The 21,758-nt window shown below is 41.1% G+C and overlaps 1 protein-coding gene across 4 annotated transcripts in view; it reads right to left on the reverse strand.

Annotated features, from left to right (window-relative positions):
• MAPRE2 (microtubule associated protein RP/EB family member 2) overlaps nt 1-21,758 on the reverse strand; it is a 92,268-nt gene that overhangs the window by 35,826 nt on the left and 34,684 nt on the right. For 3 of the 4 annotated variants that reach the window (XM_030010866.2, XM_041123222.1, XM_030010867.2), the window contains one exon: nt 3,710-3,837. In XM_030010866.2, coding sequence (XP_029866726.2) covers nt 3,710-3,837 — 128 coding nt within the window. Of the gene's footprint in view, nt 1-3,709; nt 3,838-9,132; nt 9,135-11,914; nt 11,919-21,758 lie in introns of those variants that run through there. The other variant, XM_041123223.1, reaches the window with a different exon arrangement.

Below are 21,758 nucleotides of genomic sequence, written 5' to 3' on the forward strand. Positions count from 1 at the left end.
GTCTAATGCCCATCCAAAGGCAATGCACTATGCCTTCAGTTACAACCATGGGTTATAAATTTCACATTCAGGTTAACAACCTTGCAGGAAGTCAAACCCAGAGACCCAAACTGACAAAATGACACTCACCTAAAGCAAAGAGAATCGTATTGCTTTGAGATGCTCAGGGAGATTTTCTCTCTTGAGTTGTCAAAACTAAATTACCAGAGGAGCTGCAGACTAAATTTAGACTCTCCAGCGCTGCATCCATCCATAACCTGGCCTTTTTGGCACATCACTACTACAGAAGGCATTCAGAAAGCTCAGGGGACATTGCACTTTGCTCGGCCTACTTAGCAGAGACAAAAACACATCTAAGACTCCCAAAGAATACAAATGCTTTATGACTAAGCCAGCCTCTTCCTTTGCTGCTCCTCATCCTAGCAGCTTTCTTCCTGTAACTGGCAATTGGGAAATAGGCTGGTATTGCTACAGCATGTGTATTATCAAAGCTGCTTCTCCACAGCAATGAGAAAAAGAAGGTTTGATTGCTTTTCTGTCTTTATTATGAACTGTCACGTTAAGCTTTAGGTATGCTCTGAATAAAGCCTTTAGTAAAGGCAGAATGTCACATTATTCCTTCTCGCTTAAGCTCAGAATGTCCAAAATTATTGCTAGGTTGGCTGCAAAACGTGGGCACCCGTGAGGTCTCACGGCCAGGTGCTGAACACGAGTGTATGCCACATCTAGGTAGCTCATGCCTCCTAAAAGTAACGCCTTTGAGCTTTTCATTCAGACTTAGCATATCCCCCCCCCCCCCCCCCCCGGCCCCTTTCCCCCCTCGGCTTTTTTTGGCCTTGTATTTAGCTTTTTCTGGCCTTTTGATTGCTCCTTATTAGCAAAAATGAACAAGAACTGAATAATCATATAACAGCATGACAAGTCCTAATGCTTTTTTCTAAAAAAGAAGAAAATGTCCATACAATTTTACAGTAGGTTATAAAAAATTCAGCTACAGTGGCTCTGCAGCTCCTTGTTAATGCTGTGAAATGCTTCATAGTTGTAAAGAGTTTCCCCTGTATTCCTTCTCTTTGAAGGCCTGGAGAAATGCTCATATTTTATGGAAACTAACGTTAAGCTGCATGAAAGCGGCCAATGCTTCAAGGAACATCAGCCAAAGGAACACCAGAATGAGTGAGTTAGATCGGCCGTTCTCAAACTACGGTCCATACCATGCTTGCTGGTGCTCTGCCTGTTACTTAGCTGGTCATTTGTGCTACTGTTCCCCAGTTTCCATCCTGTAAACTACACTATAAGTACACTAAATAAACTACTTGGAGTTTACATGGTGAACTATATTAAATACAGAAAGATGCCCAAAGCTTCTTGTCCATCTAACTTCAATCACTACATGTGCATGTCTTGCACATGAGAAACAGACTATGCAGTCTCAAATGGAAGGGACCTAGTCCGTAAGACTACTGTGCTCTAGTGTCTGCAATAATCTACCAGAGTTTAGATTCACCAGTTGAGAGAGTAAAGTCCTCCAGACCACAGGAAGGACTGCGCTAGAATGCTTCTTCAGATAAGGAACTATTAAAGCCCCTTCTGGGATTGTAATCAACATTAATGTAAAAGAAAGAATGTGACTATCAAACCAAATGGGGAAATTCAAGTTTACAGCTTTGACCCGTTAATATATGAATGTAAAAGCATCAGGTAACAACAGCAATTAATACAATCCAAGAAGTTCTAAAGGAAGAAAAGATTTAATTTTATACAGGATGGAGTAAGAGCTCTAAATGAGACAGCCTTTTTTCAGTTTTTCCCTTGTGGTGCGTCCCAAAATCCTCACTGGAGGTCACAGAAAAAGTTGTATAAGCAGCTGTGTAATGAAATGGGAAAGTGGGTTTGTGACAATTTCCATGCTTTTCTCCTGCCTGCCCCACCCAGCTGAAGTCTCTCGATCTGGTCATCTTAAATACCTTTAACTCATTGTATTCTGGATAATCAAAATTTTCTTAGATCACCTCTCCCCTACTTCGGGAAAGGGTTTTGGAGGGATTTTTTTGTCTTTTTTTTTTTTTTTTTTTTTTGGTAAGCCCACACACATTTAACTCGATGGAGAATTCACTTCAAAAGCTTCCTTTCAACTGTTTATGAGCATATAAATAGCTACGCAGGAACAAGTCAATAACTTGTCTAGGATGCTTCCTGTTTCAAACAATGGCAAACCTTGGGTATTTTGGGATGAAAATGTCCATCTTCTTGTATCTTTCTATCTCCTTATAAGTGTGTGTGCATGTGTATATCTGTACCTATCTATATATAGGTACACCCATATTTACACACACATGCACACACATCCCCACGCAAATACTTCCTTTATATATAATTCACCAAAAGAAAATACTTAGGCTAACTTCCGGACATGTAAATATAACAACAGCTTGGTGTTGTTATAAACATAACATTTCGATTTCAAGTTTAATAATGGTTAAAAAGGTTATTTCCCATGTTCTATGTCTTCAGTTATTTAGTTTATATCAGTTACTTACATGCACTTTAATCTGCACTTTTTCAATCTCAACTTTATAGTCATAGTGCAAGCCTGCAAGCATGCAAGCCTGCTTCTGCAGCTGAGATTTGTTTTTGAAATTTTGGAGAGTAGGCTATGAAGCTATCATCCTCAGAAGATTTTCTGTACCTTTCAGGGAACATCTCTGAAACAGAGAATTTACCCAGAATGGTAGGTAAATTCAAATATATGAATATAAGACCCATTTATGCATTTCAGCTGGACCAGTAAATAGCTGAAATGTGGTAATGTGGTTTCAGTTCTATGTACTTAGAGCATTGTCTTCATAAGCAAGATATTCTCAGCATGTCAGTTGTCTGGAAGTAGTGATTTAAGTTAGATCTCCTCTAACACAAACATCTTCAAAATTAAAAATCACAGTAGGAAATCAGAAAGAATCACTCCCCAGGGGCATCTGTATTCTCAGTGAAACATCAGCCTTTGTCTGTGTCATTTCTAGGCATCATCTAGTTACAGACCCTGTTGTTTAACACTTATCTTGTAGCTGCCACTCTGATTAACCAAACTGTCCAAAGTATTCAAACCATTACCCTTTTTTTCAGGGCTCATTACCAAATTTACCTACAACAAGAGTTCAGTTAACATTTAAAGAGAAACAGGCAGATTTTCTTGACAAACTTCTCAAGCCCTCACAGCAGCTAAAGGCTCATTTCCTCAAATCCGTGGTTTTTTTCACAGTCACACTTGTGGTCTTTTCCTGCAAACGTCAGCAGGGATTTGAGGACCCTCACCAGGAAGGAAAAGGTGCTGGAGAATTTTGTTCATCTGGGGTGTCGGTTCTCTATTTGTCTCTTTTTCAGCTATGTCTGCTCTCCATTTGAAAAGATACCACCCCAGTAGCTTTAAAACACAAAACTTTATCACTGTATTCTTTTCTTGCTTAGTCAACCTTTTTATTACTTCTGTGTACCTTCTGCTACATTCATCCCATTCACCTCTGTATTTGTTATACTTTCTCAATGCACCTTATCTTTCCATGATTAACATGAATGAAAAAATGCTTCCTTTGCACATACATTAGTCTCTTTTGTCAGAGTAACTGCTTTACGTCAAAGTTATCTATTTTCAACAAATCAGACTTTTAAAGTGGTTTTAAAATAAACATTTGTAGAGCATACCATACTTTCTTACCTGAACAGAGTTGTTCGACTTTTGTGTAGTTTAAAGCTAATATATCATTAACCCATGCGATGATGTCATGTCTGCTCATAGTCTCTTGGGTTATAGAGGTAGAGTACACGTTGACCGCCATTCCCCAACTAGGAAAAAAAAGGACAAAAAACTGTTTTGACATTTTGATAATTTTTTTCTGGATACAGTGAATTTACACTTCTTGTTCAAAAAAAGAAGGAAAAGCTGCATCACTGCGCAACCTTCCCTTATTTATTGAGAAAGGAGGCTTAATTTTTATTCTTTGATAATACATAACCTCCTCAACATCCTCTTGGAATCTATGAACATTTCTCTGGCTGTCATTGTGAACTTAAAGAACATACAAACCTACAGTATTCTGCTTAATGCTAATAAGGTAGGAAAACAAGAATTAGACATAGCCTAAAGATACACAGACAGGATCAGAGACCTGGGATTTCGTCACATAATGCTGCACAAATATAGTGATCTGACATCTGTCTGACAGCTTTTTGCCACTGCATGATGATCAGACTGCCTAAACCAGTATTTAATTTTCAGATAACTTCTTAAAGATGTAGCTGTTCTGCTTACTCAAATACTGATTTTTTTTTACTGCAACAGGGGCCTTTTGGATCATTGATTCAGTTCCTAACACTCACAGAGTGAATACCAGATAATCTTTTTTATCAATTTACCAACCTCTATCCTGAAAGTAACCGAGACTTGCACCCCAACCGTCTGGTTGGAAAGCTGCTGCGGAGCCCGATTCCTCTAAATTGTCAGGAACATTTCCTCTCAGCTTAAACCCATTTGTTCTTCTGCAAACATTATCCTCCAGCTCTAATGGCTTTTTCTTCCCCAGAGCTGATTTCACACTGCATTAGGGACAGCACTCAGAGTCTGTCCCAACGCCCAGGTAGTCTAGATTAAACCAATCAATCCTCCAAATCTCTTATCAAGTCAAACCTTCAGTTACTGGTCATGCCAGCAGTCCTCCTTGAACACAGCCAAACAGTTTCAGACTGTGTTCAGATAAGGTTTCACCAAGACCTTGGAAAATGGTACTTTGTGCTGAAAATTTGCATAGCCACATATCTTAAATAGATCCTTCTAGCTGGCTAAGGTCCTTTCCTGCAAGTAGGTAGTTCATAGTAGCTTTTATCATCAGTCCCCAAGTACATAGACTGGAAACGCATACTATTGGATTTTATTCCCTGTTATTCAACACTAGTAACATCTTTTTGTTGCAAGATTGCTAAGAGAAAAAATGAGCACATTCAAGTTTCTCTCATCAACAGTTTCAAAGAGCAGAGCCAAGATCATTCATGAAGACAGCAATGTTCCCAAGACTAGTGGACTTCAGGAAGTCCACTAGTAACAATCTGAGTAGGAGGTGTCTCAGAAATTATCAAATAGTCAACAAAGTTGCCCTATTGTTGTTGGAAAGAAAGGGTTTCGTGGGGACTGCGCATCTTTGTTTCTAGTGACACCTTGTAGCTAACACTTAACTGGGTAGCTGTGGTGCCAGTCCTGCTACCTCAGCCTTGGACCTCAACCTTCTCCCTCAGTGAAAGAGGACAGGATCTCCTCTGTGGGATCCAAGGTTTCCATGGACTATTTCCATTGCCAATTTGCAAGATATAACTGTTTGAAGCTTGACAGACAATTCTGCAGAGAACACAAAGACTGCAGGTTAACTCCATCCATTTCTTAGGGGTGCTGGAGCAATCCAGATAAAAAGTATAAAAAACCCACCAGCATGGAAGTTGACAGAGTAACATGTACGTATGTAAGTAGGTACAGCAGGGAATGTATTTAAAATACAAGATGAAAAAGTTCGTAATATAGGTCACCTTCTACAAAACAAATTTCACAAACACAGAAGATCGTTCAAATTGTCTCCATCTACTGATATTAAGATCCAAAACATAAAATCTCCAAACTTGCCTGATGAGAAGGAAAAAAATTAAAAAAGAAAAGACAGGCCAGAAAGGGAAAATAGGCTTAAAAAAATTCATGCTCTTGTAGTCAGGCTACTACTGCCAGCAATTCATGCAAAACCAGGCTGCCCACCCCTCTACCTGCTTCTCTATGGACACCTCCGAAGCACAGAAGAAATCAGCCTGTCCTCAGCTTGTTCAGTTCTTCCTGCAGGCTCCCAGACAGTGCAGCTAATTGTACAAACATAGCACTGTATTCACTGTAACAGTTAGCAAAGGTCGTTTTCTTGGCACACACTAAGTGCTTGGATTGAACCGAGTGCTAGGAACAAAGTTTAAGAAATAGGGAGTGACCTTTTACTCTTAAAACTACACCATAATGGCTAACTATGGAAGGTTAGCTTCAACATCAGAACGGAAGGGACTGAGGAAGCAAACAGCACCTTTGTTACTAATGGCATCTGCGGTTTAAAACACCGCTGTTAGCATGGGTTTTACTTCAGTATTTTTAGCCTTTTTATATAGATAAGAAACTAACAGAAAGATACTACCACTGTCACTATTAAACTAACATGTTCAGTATTGTTTGTAAGATCAGCTCAAGTAAACAGCTTAATAATGACTTTAATATTCACTGAATATTCAGAATAGTGAGTTTTAATATTAAACCAAGAGATCAGTATGGAATAGTCCACTCGCTTCTAAAGAAGCTAAAGATACTTAGATGCTAACATCTGAAATAAAGCTAATCTGATTTGTAATTGCCACTACTTCAAAGTTTAATTGTCCTCTCCAGGCCAGGCAGAACTCAGAACAATGATCAGCTACCAGTAGTGAAAGCAGCAAGTCTACTCTGTTAAAAAGATCAAGAAAATCTACACACAGGAAGGAAGCAGAAATTTCCTCATCATCCTTTTCCAAAAGCAACAGCAAAGAGAAATACCTATCCTGCAAGTGACAGGAGAGCAACCAACCTCCTTTGCTGCAGTGCATGGGATGGAGAACTCTACTTCAGGAAACAGTGAGTAAATTAATAACCTTGAGTTTTACAATGATACCCTGAAGGATATCTGTAATATAACTTACACTGTGTCTGCAAATGAATTATTATGGTCTATGGGTCAAACGAAAGTTCAGGCTATTTGTTAGAGAGTATAGCTTCACCTTTGTACACGCAGGTATGTGCGAGGGTGCATCAATACAATTTTAAACAAACTTATGCAAAACAAATCAGAATTTCTGTTAAAAAATACAGTAACATGCCATTGCCATTTATTGTCAGTGACTTGTTAACATATGTCTGAACCTTCCATGGTCTCTTCTCTTGGAAGAGTTCACCATGTCTTTGCTTCTTCTGTCCCCCACCCTCCTAATGGTTATGTTTTAAATAAACTCAGCTGGGAAAGGTTTCCTTTACTGTAAGCATGTTCTAATTCAGTGTTCAGACACACACATATCCTGTTTGCCACACGGACAGACCTTGGGGGGAAAAAAAGAAAAAAAACCAAAACTAACAACAACAACAAAAGAAAAAAAAAAAGAGAAGGAAAAAAAAGAACAACCAGGCATAGGTAGCAGAGCTGCCATGCTTGATGACAAACAAGAACCCCTGTGCACGACATCCACAGCTGGGCCTAGGTTTTCTCCAGGACTCAGTTCCCCATGTGCTGAACTGCTTCGAAAAATGTGATCCAGATTCAAAACACATATTAATAAACATCTGTAAGGTGATGCAAGAGAACAGCTGGACAGGTGGAAATGCACAGGCTGTACTCTGTGAACAGCCAAGTAGCTAATAACTTGATTCTATGTCCTAATACACTATTTCTTCCCAATAACATTATTTATATTTTCAACTGGTTAGGCTTTCCCTTGTTTAGGCTGAAGGCTATCAAGCATAAGATTGGTATGAGGGTTATTACAAGTCTGAAAACCAGAATCTACCTGAGATCTTCCAACTTTCATAGAGATCCCTGGCAATTCTACAGTAACTAAAAGCAGACTGAAGATAGCACATCATATCCCCCACTTCAGAGCACACAGGTGGAGATTAAAAACCTCTGGCTGTTACAGTGCTGCCTAACCGCAAAGGACTCTCCCTTATTTTACTCATAAGAAACTGAAATTAAAAACCCCAATAAATACTAACAAGCCATAGGAGACTGTTCACATATTAGTCCAGGCCATTTCAGAAAAACACTTCACACACGCACAACTAAGCACCACAGACCTGAGTTCAGAGGATTAGTTAGGTGCTGAAAATCAGGCATATGCTTAAGCAGTTTCCCCAGTCAGAAATATACTGGCTCAGCATGTTCGATGGTAAACATTACACCCAAAGGAGTATTAATTTTTTAAGGCATTACATGCAGCACTTAACATCAAGCTATTGGGCATTTTCCACTGCTTTTGCTACAGATAACTGCAGCTGTTACAAGGTGCTATCCAGCTGTGTTTAAGGACAGTTTTGCAAGAGGCATATTTACTTTATTTTTCTGGGGAGAAACTAACAGTTTTTGCCAGCAGCAGCTGTATTACAACAAACCACTAATAACGAAAAGACTGGAAGGATTACAGCAATGAAGCTATCTGCAGCGCAAAAACTCATCACACACGCCATCACCTCTTGATGATGCATGAACCTGCAAAGCCTTCCTGTTTCGTACTATTAGGCACGGTATGATGTTAAGTTTTAAAACGCAGCAGAAAGCCTGTGTGACAATACAAAGAGGAGCGTTCTGGAAGCCGGCACCTGATAGCATCAGGATTGATACTGCCAGTAAAACAAAAGATCTCACACCAAAGATTACTGAAGCAGAAGATACAGCAGAAAGGCTAAGATGTAGCTGAGTAAGACTGCTGTAGCTCCTGTTGGAAAGGCTTTCTAGATTAAAGCTGCTGCAAAACAAAAATTCCTGAAGGAAGAAAACTGCCAGCCTCCATGGCTGCATCCCTGTAGAAGGAAAATTCATCCTTTCATATCATCCTGAAATGGCAGCTCATTTGCAGCTGGACCTTGCCTGCTGCTTTAACATTCGCTGCATACAGCCTTAGCCATAGTCATTAGAGGCCAGTTATGCTTGAGGTTGTCTTTACTGAAAGGAGTCCTGAGGACAGAAAAACAACACAAAAAGCTCCTGCGCAATGCTGACAACACTGTTCTTACTCTCCCTTTTGACTTATGCTGTGCTCCTGCAGCAAATGCAATGGCCATGGCCACAGCCCTCACGTCAGAGCGCTGCAACTGAAGTGGTATTTGTAACAAGCAACATAAAGGCTCCATCTAGTCAGAAACTCAGTTAAGATTAATCACAATGAGGTATTGCCATGGAAAAAAAGAAGAAAAGGAGAAAATAATCCTGTGGTTGTAATATTGGGAGAAAGTCACACCTTTTAAAATGCTGAATGTCAAATCTCTTATGCACTGTTCTCATGTTACTAAATAGCATTAAAATGTTAAAAATCATTTTTCTCATTCACTTCTGAATGCCATTTTACCTTTACAACATGGATCTGACTTGAAGACCTAAAATGATTTGTGAAGCATACTACAGAGTCTAGACAAGACTGAGGCAATCCATCTACATTTTGATTGCTTGAATGTTGCAGGATTACCATTTAACACAACAAACAGCATATTTTCTATTGTTTTCATCACAGTTCCCTGTTTAAATGCAAGTGAGATTAGACTAAGAGAGATTTACTTTCATTGGATTAGGGCATTTTCAAGTTTTTTTTCTTTTAAATTAAAGGCTGCCTGCCAATGCTGGGATGTTCTGACCTACATAAATGTTTATGACAGGTCTCAAGGACTGGTTTAGACCCAAATCTGAGTAACTCTTATAAAAGACTGGTGGTAATTCTGTTTTGTGGTACATATGGCTTTAGAAGTAAAAAAAAAAAAAAAAAACCCAAAACATTTTATCTGAGAAGCAGAAAAATACTGGTTCTTTTTCAGACATTCAGTTCCCCCAAATCTGAAAAACACAATCAAAAGTATTCAAACAATATACACAATTTGAGCCAAAACCTCTGAGATGGCCCAATAACTAGCAATGCATTACACTGTCTACTGCATAGTTTTTACAAAATAGTTTTAAGTTTATTCACTAACCAGTTATGAAATTGGGGTAGCTCACCAAAATAAACAGTTACAAATTCCAAGAAAATTATTTAGTGCTTGGAAGATTTTAGGGCACCTGAGGAGGACAAGCCACATTCACTGACTCACTTGAAGTTAATTTTTTTTATCTGCCAGTCATATTTGCATAGCTTAAGTAAGATTTCTTTATTTCTCCTACTACCTTCTCACTCCTGCTGCCACTGAAACTGCATAGCAATGTAATACATAATGTCATGTCTCTACAATACTAACACTTTTATTTTTTCCAGGCTTCACCTTTGCCTCCAAAAGTACAATGCAATATTAACACTTAACTACACGATATCTTAATTGTGGCTGAAAGTATTTGCATACTCTGAAAGGTTCACTATCAATTTCTATGAGTAAACAAATCTTAACTAAAAAATACATTCTTGACAAAGGGTAGAGGTTCAAGAAAGGCAGACATCAATAGCTTACACAAAATGGAAGCAATTTAGAGTCTTTGGCCACCACCATTTCCAGGTAGGTATACTCACTCTGACTGGTTAGAAATGAACCACAGCGATGCACAGCACCCTCAAACTGCACCTTAGAATAGTCGAACAAAGCAATAGCAACGCTCGGCACTGAATAGACAGGTACTGGTTAACATGGAGAAAGGATGCACAAATTTCAGTATAAAATGAATGTTACTACAAATTAAGAAGGCATTTTATTAATGAAGAACCACAAATACCTTTGAAGTGGGCTGAATGAGAGGAATGTAAGCGTGACAAGGCTGCAATGCTAAAAAATAAACTGCTTTTACTTACAGTTATTACCCACTCCCCCCCCCAAAGGCTTTCAACTCCAAGATCTTAAGCTTGAATTGCTGCTCTGATGCCCTGAAGGAAGACAATCAACCTGTAAAATTTTCACAATAGACACTGGCAACTAGTCTACCCTTCACAAGAGACAAGGGGATTGTGGAAAAAAAAAAAAGGTTGATTCAGAGAAAAATAGAAAAAGAATTCTCAGACTTACGTTATAGAGTAAACTCAAGTCAATTAGAAACACCTACATTTTAGAAAACAGAAGAGGATCTATGACCATTTTGCAACTAGAAAAACCTTGAAAAAGCTGATGAATAAACCAAAATTTAATCTTCTGTGAAACGAAGTCTCAATTCACCAAGACACGCATGGGAGCTTTAATCTCCTTTTATTCATTTTTTTTCTCTTATGGAAACTAACAGATTACTAAGCATACATGCAGACATCGCTAAAGGATTTCTAAGAGGTTAAAAACATGCCTTAAAGCAGGGTAAGACCAGTGCTAAGTACACTTATCATGGTGGAGAAAGGATGCCTTGAGAAGCAGCACTTGTTTAGCAAGCTTCAGTTCCTAGCCTGGGTTCTGCAAGGAACAGGGGAACCTCCTACATTTTGCTCCCACTAGATGATGGATGAGTAGTTGAGGAGCTACTGTCTGAAGAAATACAAGTGCTTTAGCAAATGCAGATTTACTGGAAAATGAAGACAGCAGCTCAGGAGAGCTCATCTCCAAACCCAGTGCCCCACATGAGTGCAGCGCATGAACTCCCAGGCAAAACAATGCGGATACAGCCACGCACCTGAGCAGCCACCTGCACCTACACCAGGGAAACATCTGCCCTGGATTAGGAAGGGATAAAAATAATCAGAAACCTTGATTAAGAAAGACCAACACTGCCAGGCACCCAAATTGCTGGGCACCCGAGGCACTATGTCAGAGACATAAACCACCGGCACAGCAGCCCGGCAGCAGCTCTGGCAGGGCAGGCAGCCCACTGCTCCTGACTCCTGCCAGTTCCGCCTTTTAAGTCCAGAAAACGCTGTGGGCAGGCTTGGGAGTTTCAGCAGGGATGAGATCCAACTAGAGTCAGATGAAGTCACCAAATGAATTTAGTTTTGACCTATCCGGGGTTTTGCCACCCTCCTCCTCCTCCCCGACATGTATACATTCGGAGGTGAAAGGCTAAAGTAACACGCCGATTTACTCCAAGCATAACGTAATGGCAAATGAGATTTTGTAATACTATACAGCCCTCCTGATGGGCGGCCTGAGCAGCCTCCAAGCGCCTCACGCCCCCGCACAGGGCCAGGCGAGCGAGGCAGTGACTCAGCAGGAGACGGGCACTGAGCATCCACAGGTTTCAGAAGAGGACAAGTCTGCGAAGAAGGGAAAACAGGAGGATTAAACAAGGGGAAACGCAATGCCTTTCTCCTAACACGTAGCTGCCATTTCCTAAAGGGAGACTGCAGTACACTTAATAAAGCCTGGTTGTCCAAGGCATGCGAAGTTAACCCGGAGAGCACTCTCATGGGAAAGGTCTCGTGCTAGCTGAAGAGGGACTACAATACACCTTTTCTACTCACAAATGATGTAATATGATACAGAGAACAAGGACTTCCATGCATCAACTTTTCTCTCCTTTACATTAAAAACAAACGTAGATACACACCAATTTATGCACTGCAACATTTATTCTAACCTTAATATACATGTATGTTAGAATCACAGAATATCCTGAGTTGGAAAAAACCCACCAAGGTTCATTGAGTCCAACTCCCTGTTTCCGCAGGGAACAAGGCTCTTTGAAAGTGGCCTTCTAAGTAGGCACTTCGAAGGCGCCTGGAGTGACACCCAGGAAAGGACAAGAAATAGCAGAGCGACCACCCATGTAACCAGTGCAACCATCCCAGGACCTGTGGGGAAACGTGCTGGAGCACAGCCTGCACAACAGAGCCCCCGAGCTGCCAGGCAGCCAGCCAGCCTCGCTCCATCCCTGAACGAGTCATGGTGGCAGGAAGGTGATGACACTGAGCAGTGGTATAAGACAACATTTATTTTAAGCCACCTTTACCCTGCAGTTGTAAACAAGCATGTGACAACAGATGAAGCAACAGGCAACCGTGCTGGCTGCTTTCACTGGTGCATCACTCTAAGACATGGTTGTGTATTTTTGTAACATAAAATATTAAGCTCTAGTATGGTTGTGCAGGGCTGCCACTGCTCCCACAGCTCTGCTGCCATTCGAGGTTCAAAGGAGAAGTGCCAGGCTTTCTGCTGGATATGCGGGGCACTCGACAGGCAGGTGTCTAGGACCAAGCTCCAGCAGACATCTGTGGCCTGAACCACATGTAAATCCCCTGCCAGCACTGCCTCTGCAGACCACTGGGCCAACACGCTATATAGCTTTTTACTAGGCTCTCTGTTCAACTTCTCCCCCACTTCTCCCTGCACCACTGGTGAAAGCTAGACTAATAATAATAAAAAGATCTCAGAGTTCTGACATCTCCGGTGTTGTCGAAATAGGCCCAAATAAATACTCCTCTCTTTGGCTTGTATAAACTCCCTACAAATCATTATTAATATTATAAAGATTTCAAGTGTTAACACTACCAGCCACGACACTTAATTTTGGGTTTCGATACCAAGGTAACTTGACCTCTTCCCTCATTCTCATGAGTTAATACTATAACAGACAAGGAAACACTCTGAAATTATTCTGGTGCAAGATATTACCAGTAAATTACTTGCACTTAAGAATTAATCCTACCAAGGACTATCTAGAACAGGGCTGAACTAAGTGCAATTGCTTAACTACTAAATTAATTTTGGAGCAACTAAGACTAGAATTCACTAATCCTTCACGGAGTAAAATGCCCTTTAGGAACACGCTAGCTCAACCATCTGTGATTTATGTAATGTATTATTCTTGCTGTGTGCCAGTAACCACAAACTTATTTTACCATTGTTGAACTACCAACGCAATTGCTGAGACTACCAGCATCAAGTAAAGCTTCCCCCAAACTGATTTTTTCAACCATGTTGGTCTTTGAAGGTCTGTGAAGTCAGTGTTTTCTTTTAGACTTTAGCTTTTAACATCTCCTGCATATCTAAAGGGGGAAATGCCTAAAGCCTTGTTTTCCCAAATTATGTTCTTTAGATGGTGCTTACTGCTTTGATGCAACTGTGATTGTAAGAACAGAATTACTGGCAGTTACAACAGTCTTTATCTACGAGTCCCAGTAAAGCCTTGTACCTTAAGCTAAGAGAAGCATAGATGTACTGTTTAATAGGATTTGGCCTCCTTTCGTGGAATATCTTGAGGTCAATTCCTAAAGCGTATTGCTTCCAGCTGGCAAACGATGACATTACCAAGTTCAACTCCCACAATAAACAAGGCAAAAAAAAAAAAAAAAAAGTTTATTGCTTGAATTACCTTCAACTACATATAAGTGCAGTTAAGAAGGTAATAACCTGTGTTGCAATGTGAATATTTAGTTTCCTCAACCGTCTCAGTGTTGCTGTAGGTCATGCGACAAGACAGTTCTGCACCACTCCCTGTAAAAGCACGTCAAACTAAGCACACATCTGACACAGTTTGAGCTGTGCTCATAGTTAAACATTTTCTGCAGATTAAACTTATCAATAATGTTAATATTTTCTGTATGAAAAAATACACAATTCCTTAAAAGCAGAAGGAGTCATTTCTCAGCTTTTAACTTCAAGACATAATCTAATTGCAATGTACATAATTAATTTTATGACATAGCAAAACTATCCCTTTACTCTAGTGTGTGTCTACGAACTTTTGGTCATTCCTGGGTACTAAATTGCAGAAGTTGTTCCCTGTGATTTAGAGAATGCAATATGAAGTAATTCATACACTGCAGCAGCAGAAGTATAGCTTTTGCAAGAATTAAGCTAGAAGACAGTTGAAATGATGCAGTCAAACTGAGACTGCATACACCCATTTTTCTTTTCCATTTGAAACCTTTGATGATAGGATGATTTCACCTTGGTGGCAGTACTAAATTTGTTGCCGTATGATATTCCTTTCACTTTTAAAGCACCTGATTTCATTACTTTGTTTTGTGTGCTGCATTTTGAACTCAAGAGCTGTTTATGCCTGTTAGAGTGACAGAATAGGATCATAAAGCGACTCAGGTAGGCGGGGAACTCCAGAGATACCTGCTCCAACCTCCCTTTCACAGCAGCCAGCAAGAGAAGGCTGCCAATGGTCCCATCTAGCTGAGTTTCGAGTCCCTCCAAGGACACATATTCCACAGCCTCTCTGGGTAACCTCTTCCAGTGTTTGACCGTCCCCACTGTGATATTTTTTTCTCCCAGTATCTAAAGACATTTCTCCCATTTCAGCTGCTGACTGCCATTGCCTCTCATCCTCTCCCTGTGCACCTCAGAGAAGAACCTGGCTCCATCTCCTCTACAACCCCCCCATTAGACAGCTAAAGACTGCAATGAGATCTTCCCCTGTCCCGAGCAATCTCTTCTGCAGGCTGACCAAACCCAGCTTACATGCTCCGGCCCCCTGACCATCCTGGTGGCCCTCCGCCCCGCTCACTTCAGTATGTCACTGTCTTTCTCAAATCGGAGAGGCCAAATTCAGACACAGTATGCGAGATGTGGTCTCAGAAGCACCAGAGGGGAATAATCACTTCCCCGGAGCTGCTGGCTACATGCCTGCTAACACAGCCCAGCATGGGCTTGGCCGCCTTCCCTGCAAGAGCGCACTGCTGACTCATGTTCGTCTTGTTCACCAGCACCACCAGGTCCATATTGTGTAGCACTTCAGGAACAATTTGGGGGGGGGGTTGCTTAAGGTGGTAGTGGAAAAAGCCACCTCACCATATTAAAAATAGAGCTGCTTAAGAGACAAGGCAGTTCTACAGCATCCCCGTTGCTGTGAAACTCATTTCATGCTTGGGGACCACAGGTTAAAAATGTACATTGGAGAGCCAAACTTCTGCAGGCAGAAATATATATTAAAGGAAAAGAAAGAAAATACTCCTTAGGCCTACTTGAGTCTGACAACTGGCACAACATGAACGTGTTGACTGAAAACAGTGTTTTCAGATCCCGATTCAGGATCTACATCTTGCATAACTTTGAAACATTAATACAGGCAAGGAGGGATATGGACCCCAAACAATAATTCAGTAAAATATAATTAACGCCATTCTGCATAACAAGGTTTCCAGCAGAACAGCTATTAACATGTGAATGCTGTCCTTTTAGAAAAATGTATACCTTCTGCTCAACCAATTATCATTTCGCTCCCTCCATGTTCTCAGCATTCCTACACACCATAGTCTTTCTGTATACAAAAGCTCCCATGGGACTTCCATATCACTGGGTTACGTACTCCACTTCCATACAAACAATTACTCACAGATTCTATAGTTATTTTAATAAGCTGTGATTTGTATACCACTGAATCCATAAGTAAAGCAAATGCATACTCTACTTCAAATATTTCAGTGCTTCCTACTCATGATATTACTGGACTAGCTCCACAGAGATTAACCTTAAGAAGCAAAGCATAACAACCATGTAAAATTTGCCTAAAATGAATTATCATTCCCCCCAAATTGTTTAATACCTATTGCCAGCAAGCCCTTCTGAGCATCAACACTGCATTCCAGAGTGACAGGCAAGAATTTGCATTCATGTGCATCTCTGAATAATTACAGCTGCTTGGGTAGGAAATCTGTACGGTACTAAGGAACCCTGCTGTAGGGGGGATATTCACTTGAGTGACTCCTAAAAGATAAAACTCAAGCCCACGGATCTCGCTAACTAGCTCTCAGGGTTCCAAATTGCCAAGAAACATAATATTGAAAATTAAACCTCTGAAACAATACACACAACCATATGGAAAAACAGGACATACAGCATTGCTTTACACTATACCATTAGAGCAAAATAAGCTATTCCTTTACTCTGTCAACTGCCACATTGGAGAAGGGCCCATTTTACACAGAAGAAATCCCAAACTCCAAGCCGAGAATTTTGCATAGCTTGTTTAAATATTGTTCCGGACCACTCCAAGTTTCTGTTTAAATTCACACGAGCTCACACCAATGTTTCTGTCCTTGCCCCTCCACCCATGCAGGACCTAGATTCACAGCCTCCATCTTCCATCACCTCACCCATATTTCAAACCCGTTCCCTCCCCCAGCCAACACGAGTAAGCAACGCAAGGCAGCCGTACGCCAGAAGATCAAGACCACGACCTGCACGGCATACTCCTCTCCAGGCAGAACAATTTGGCACAGTTGTAGGATTTCCTACGGAAGCTACATCCTTAAGTCTCAGCTCATTGATGAATGTTTACATTTCCTGTTTGGATAGCATAGCAAAAAAACAGATTTAACACAAAAGCACCCCTTCACTAAACAGTGGGCTCTATGGGAAACAAGAAATTATTTTGGAGTGGTTAAGCTGAGCCATTTAATGGGTGTGCTTTCAGTATACAGAGCCTTCTCTATCAAATATTTAATAACTTCGTATACCACCAGAAAACCAGACAAGCTTCTGTCAAAATATCACAGGCAAGGCTTTCATTCTCAATTAAATATGGGATAGCATGAAGACAACAGAATTGTGTCAAAAATAAAAAAGCCGCTGCTTTTAAAACCCCAACAATTAAATGCATGCTCAGTAAACTTTTACAGCTGATATCCCCCTTCCCCTCCCACCTAATGACAATGAAACAATATGAAGAAGATGCTTTATCGGTGAGTCAGGCAGCAGAGATCTGAGCAAGATCCAAACAGCTACGCAGTGCTCAGCTAACACCATTCACAGAAGAAACACGGATGTTTTCCATTTACGTTCCCTAGCACGGATACTGGAAGTGAGCGATCAGTGCTGCTAGCCGGAGGTCAGGATTCAGGGAGCAAGGAGGACGCAAGTATCTGAACGCTGTCCCGGTGCAGCGCGAGTCTCCCTGCCACCGCCATCGCGCTTACTCCGCACTGCAGCCTTCGTGCCATCCCGCTCAGTGGTTTGCGTGATTGAGAACAGATGTGGTGAGACCACTCGTTTTCAATTATCAAACAAAGGCTGAAAGTTGCATCTCCAAAATGAAAAGCTGGCACACGATTTATCTTCTTCCTTACCGAGCCTTTGCTATAATTAGCTTTGGGCATGAGGAAGGAGAAAAGACTGTCAAATTAAACTAACCCCCTCCCCCCAAGCCCCCAAAACAGAACCTCTGAAGATATTTTTGAAAAGTCGCTCGTTCAAATGCCAAGGCTTGAAATGTAGACCTACTACACTTAGTTTTTGCTACTGGGTCCCAAAACAAGTTTTATATCTCAAAAGGTTAGTCCAGGTACGCCACCTGGGAGAACATTCTGGTGGTCCAGCCTGCTTGTCATTAGGTAGCTGCATCTCCCTCAAACTAGCCATTCATGCAGCAAAGGAAAAACTCAAAGAAATAGCTTTAATCAGGCTCTCTTGGTCCACAGCCCCACCTCCAAATCACCTTTCGTTCACAATCCAGCATATTTTTCACTGCCTGTTTTCCAGGGAGGCTAGATTGAAGAAACTAGGCAGAAGCCAAATGTCTATTTCTAAAAGTGACAGCATCAGGTTCAGTTCTCACATATCCTAAACTCGCTCCTTTTGTTGTTAATATGCCAGAAACACACTGCTGTTGCTATGCAGCTCAACAAGGTAGTTTAAAAAAAACACACCGTGCGACAAAAACTAAAACGCAGCCTCCCACCTACAGGATGTTTCCAAAACCCACGGAGGCAGGGTGCAAATTAGGTGTACTCAGACCTTTTTGGTGAGAGCGCTTGGGTGCAAGCTGAGAAGATGGTGCTGTCTGAATGTTACTTACGTTACTTTCATTTCCTTACACAAACTGGTTTGTCTGTGAAGTGTTGTTTTCTTCCTTCCCCCTCTCCGCCCTCCCCCCAAGCTACCTCTCTCTCAGCCCCTGATTTTAACAAATATCCTCAACTCCCAAAACATTGTGAAGGTACTTCCTTCAAGGAAGATCTAAATCCAGGTCAAGAGAGGTAGCCCAATAATGCAGGCACGGACCATCTAGGCTTCAAAGTACTGATGCACTATTGAGCAGAGTCATCCTCGTAACCCTCCAAGCCATTTACGTGCACTCACATGTGATTCCCAGTTATCTTCAGACAGTTTCACCCTGTACTTTTTGAGAGCTAGACCTGCCCAGCAGAAGATACTCACCAAAACAGCTCTCCCTAGGCAGAGTACTCCCTAATCAGAAAACAAGATTAAAGAGCAGCAGCAGTGGCAGTGACAGGAAGCCAGCTTTATGAAAGTGAAAGAAGAGAAAATAGAGTGTACCTAAGATCAGAGGAACCAAGGAAAGATTTCTGTGTGGTATCTCTTACGCTGGCTAGTAGCTGCTGGCTGTAAGTCATCAGGATGGTCTTCTCTTGGATAGCTAGTAACTACCTTGTTGCAATCCAGATGCCTGACAGACAAGGGGGTTATCACAAATACCACTTTTAGAAAAGCTCAAGCCAAATTTATGGGGTGTGATTTATGGGGTTTTTTTAAACAAACATTTATTATTGCCTTTCTCCTGCTTCCAGTGAAATCTAGGACAAAATTCTCATAATCTGCAATAGGAGCAGTTAGGCCAAGAGCAAATGCCTCTGAAAATAATGTTTCAGTTACTAATATATTTAGTAGCATTTGCCTCCACTAGCATTTACTGTTCCAGATGGTGAAAACAGTCATGCCTGTCTATTCTATGAAGTGAGAAGACAACTCACTGTTTTTACTCTGTATCGTCTTCCCAGTTCTCAGCAAGCTTGCGCCTTCATATATTAATGTTATCAACACAAATGGTCTTTTTTTTGTACTTCAGTGGAATTACCTGCTTACCACATTCAATGCAATCTAATTTTAGAGCAAGAAATGCCTTCTGCCCAGAGCAGGGCGAAGTGGTAAGTCTCCCTTCGTACCCTGAGTAAAGCTGCACACGTGTGGAAGGCACAGAGTTGCCAGGGACAGTGGCAGGGACGCGTCCTGCAGAAGGACGGATGCTCTCTGCTGCGTGGGGCCAGCCTGCGTCCGGCAATTCATCGCGAGTTGGGAAGGCAAAGACCAAAACAGATTTTGCTAGAACGTAAATCTCGACTTTCATCGTGGAAGTTATCAGCTCATGGTGCAGTAAAAGACGGCCAGATACAGTAACACCCCACAGTTTATTTCAGCGGTGGGTGAGGAAATCACCGCCTCCCTCCAGCTTTCATTATTATGCACAGCACCATCACACAGCAGTGGCTTGAACAATGATTTCTAAAAGGAAGACGACACTCAGGAAAACCAAATATTTAAAAGAGATACCATTAGAAATGTATATACTCATAGATAGGAAAGAGGTTTTTTGTTTTAGTTTCTTTTAGCTTAGTGATTTGAAGAAAAATAATCAGGAGGTCAGTCTCCTTCCCCCAGCCTCGTGGAAGTTCTGGGTGTAAAACTAAATATAGCCAGTGTACGCAGGACCAGAAAACCATTTTTCCAGCAGCACGTAGATAAACCAAAAGTTAGGCGTGGTATCCTGCAAAGGAGGGTACAACAGTTTGTCCCTTCTAGACCGGAGTGGTTTAGGCTAGGTATGCCATTCGAACCTGGAAATATTCAAACTCTTTGTACAGCTAGCTAGCTTTTAAAAATATGAGCTGATCAACCACATAAGATGCCTGGAGTCTGGCAAAAAAGCACTGCAGACATGCCCCATTTAAAAAAAATTCTCTGCACAGCTGTTGATTTGGTTTCTCATTGAATTTTTTTCAGTCGTCTTTGAACATGCAAGTAAAACTATAATTAAATGTAACACCGTTCTCAGAAATGAGCCCAAATCTATTTTGGCCCAACAAAATGACACCTCAGTTCCAACCAAATTTTAAAGTCAGTCTCCTGATCCGGAGCACCTGAAACAGCATTTCACTAGAGAAATACAGACTGATTACAGTTATTTACTCTGAAAGGTAACATCTCCCTGTGACTAAATTTTATACCAAAGTGCCTGGTTTCCATTTACCAGCTAAGTAAGGCTGGATGAGAAACTTAACACCGCGGGCCTGTATGTCCCAGTCTGCAAAATTTAATATGTCCTTTGGAAGACTTCAGAAAACTATTTGTGGCTTTGCATACAGAGCACATGGTTGGGACTCATGTGGTACAGGTTCAATTCCCTTCTGCATCCTCAACTCAGTGGGTAACTTAGGGCAACTCCTTCCACGTCAGCTTCCTAGTCTGTAAAACTGTATAAACTTCAGCTCTTAAAATCTGCTTCAGAAGCTGGATATCAAATCTTTGGTAGGAGCTGGTATTTGAAACAGTAAAGCTTCTTTTTTTTTTTTAGGTTTGAGAATATCTAAACTGGTAAACACAAATTTATTCTGATCAACAAACACTACTTCTGATTTAAAATATTTATGTAACAGAGCATGTTAAAAGAAGTAAAATGAGAAAGCCTCTCTCCTGTAACATCAGAAATGCAAAAGGCAAATACTGAACCTCTATGCATATAGCAGATGCAGTTTAACTTAAGAGCAAAGCTGTAGTACGCAGAAGCGTATTGCGAGCAAAGTACGTACTTCTAGACCTGTACAACTGCTGATCTGATGTCATGCTCCAGGCTGTGTTTAATGACATATTTATTCCATATTTCTAGGTACAGATGGAACAAACCAGCCCGACAATCAGAGGCATAGCAACCTGATGTGTCATATGGTGAAGTTGTGCAGGCTGCTCCGTAACTCTGCTTCAAAGTCAGCATGGCACCAACAGTCCAGCGTGGCAGTCGGCACAATACTGATGGTATTAATCTGTTCTATTTAGTGATCTTCTGCTGCAACTCAAACTTAGCAAGGACCAAACTAGTCTAGCTCCTGAAGGTTTTCATGGAAGTTAAAAGCCCATTCTCTTCTGGTATCAAGAAGCAGCTTCACCACAGTTTTCACACATTTTCTTTAAGGTTTCCTTTCTGTTATGGTTGACGTTTACTTCATAAAGTACTTGGAGCTACAGATGAAAACAAATTAAGTATCATTCTCCCCCCGGAGAAAAGAGGAAATCAACAGATAGGGGTGCCATGACTCTGTAAGATCAGGGTAGATTTCCACAAGGCAAGGAGAACCTAAATAGGATTCCCCAGTGGAAATTTTCATTT

The sequence above is a fragment of the Aquila chrysaetos genome, chromosome 4 (genome assembly GCF_900496995.4).
Source record: "Aquila chrysaetos chrysaetos chromosome 4, bAquChr1.4, whole genome shotgun sequence".
In the NCBI taxonomy this organism is placed as follows: Eukaryota; Metazoa; Chordata; class Aves; order Accipitriformes; family Accipitridae; genus Aquila; species Aquila chrysaetos.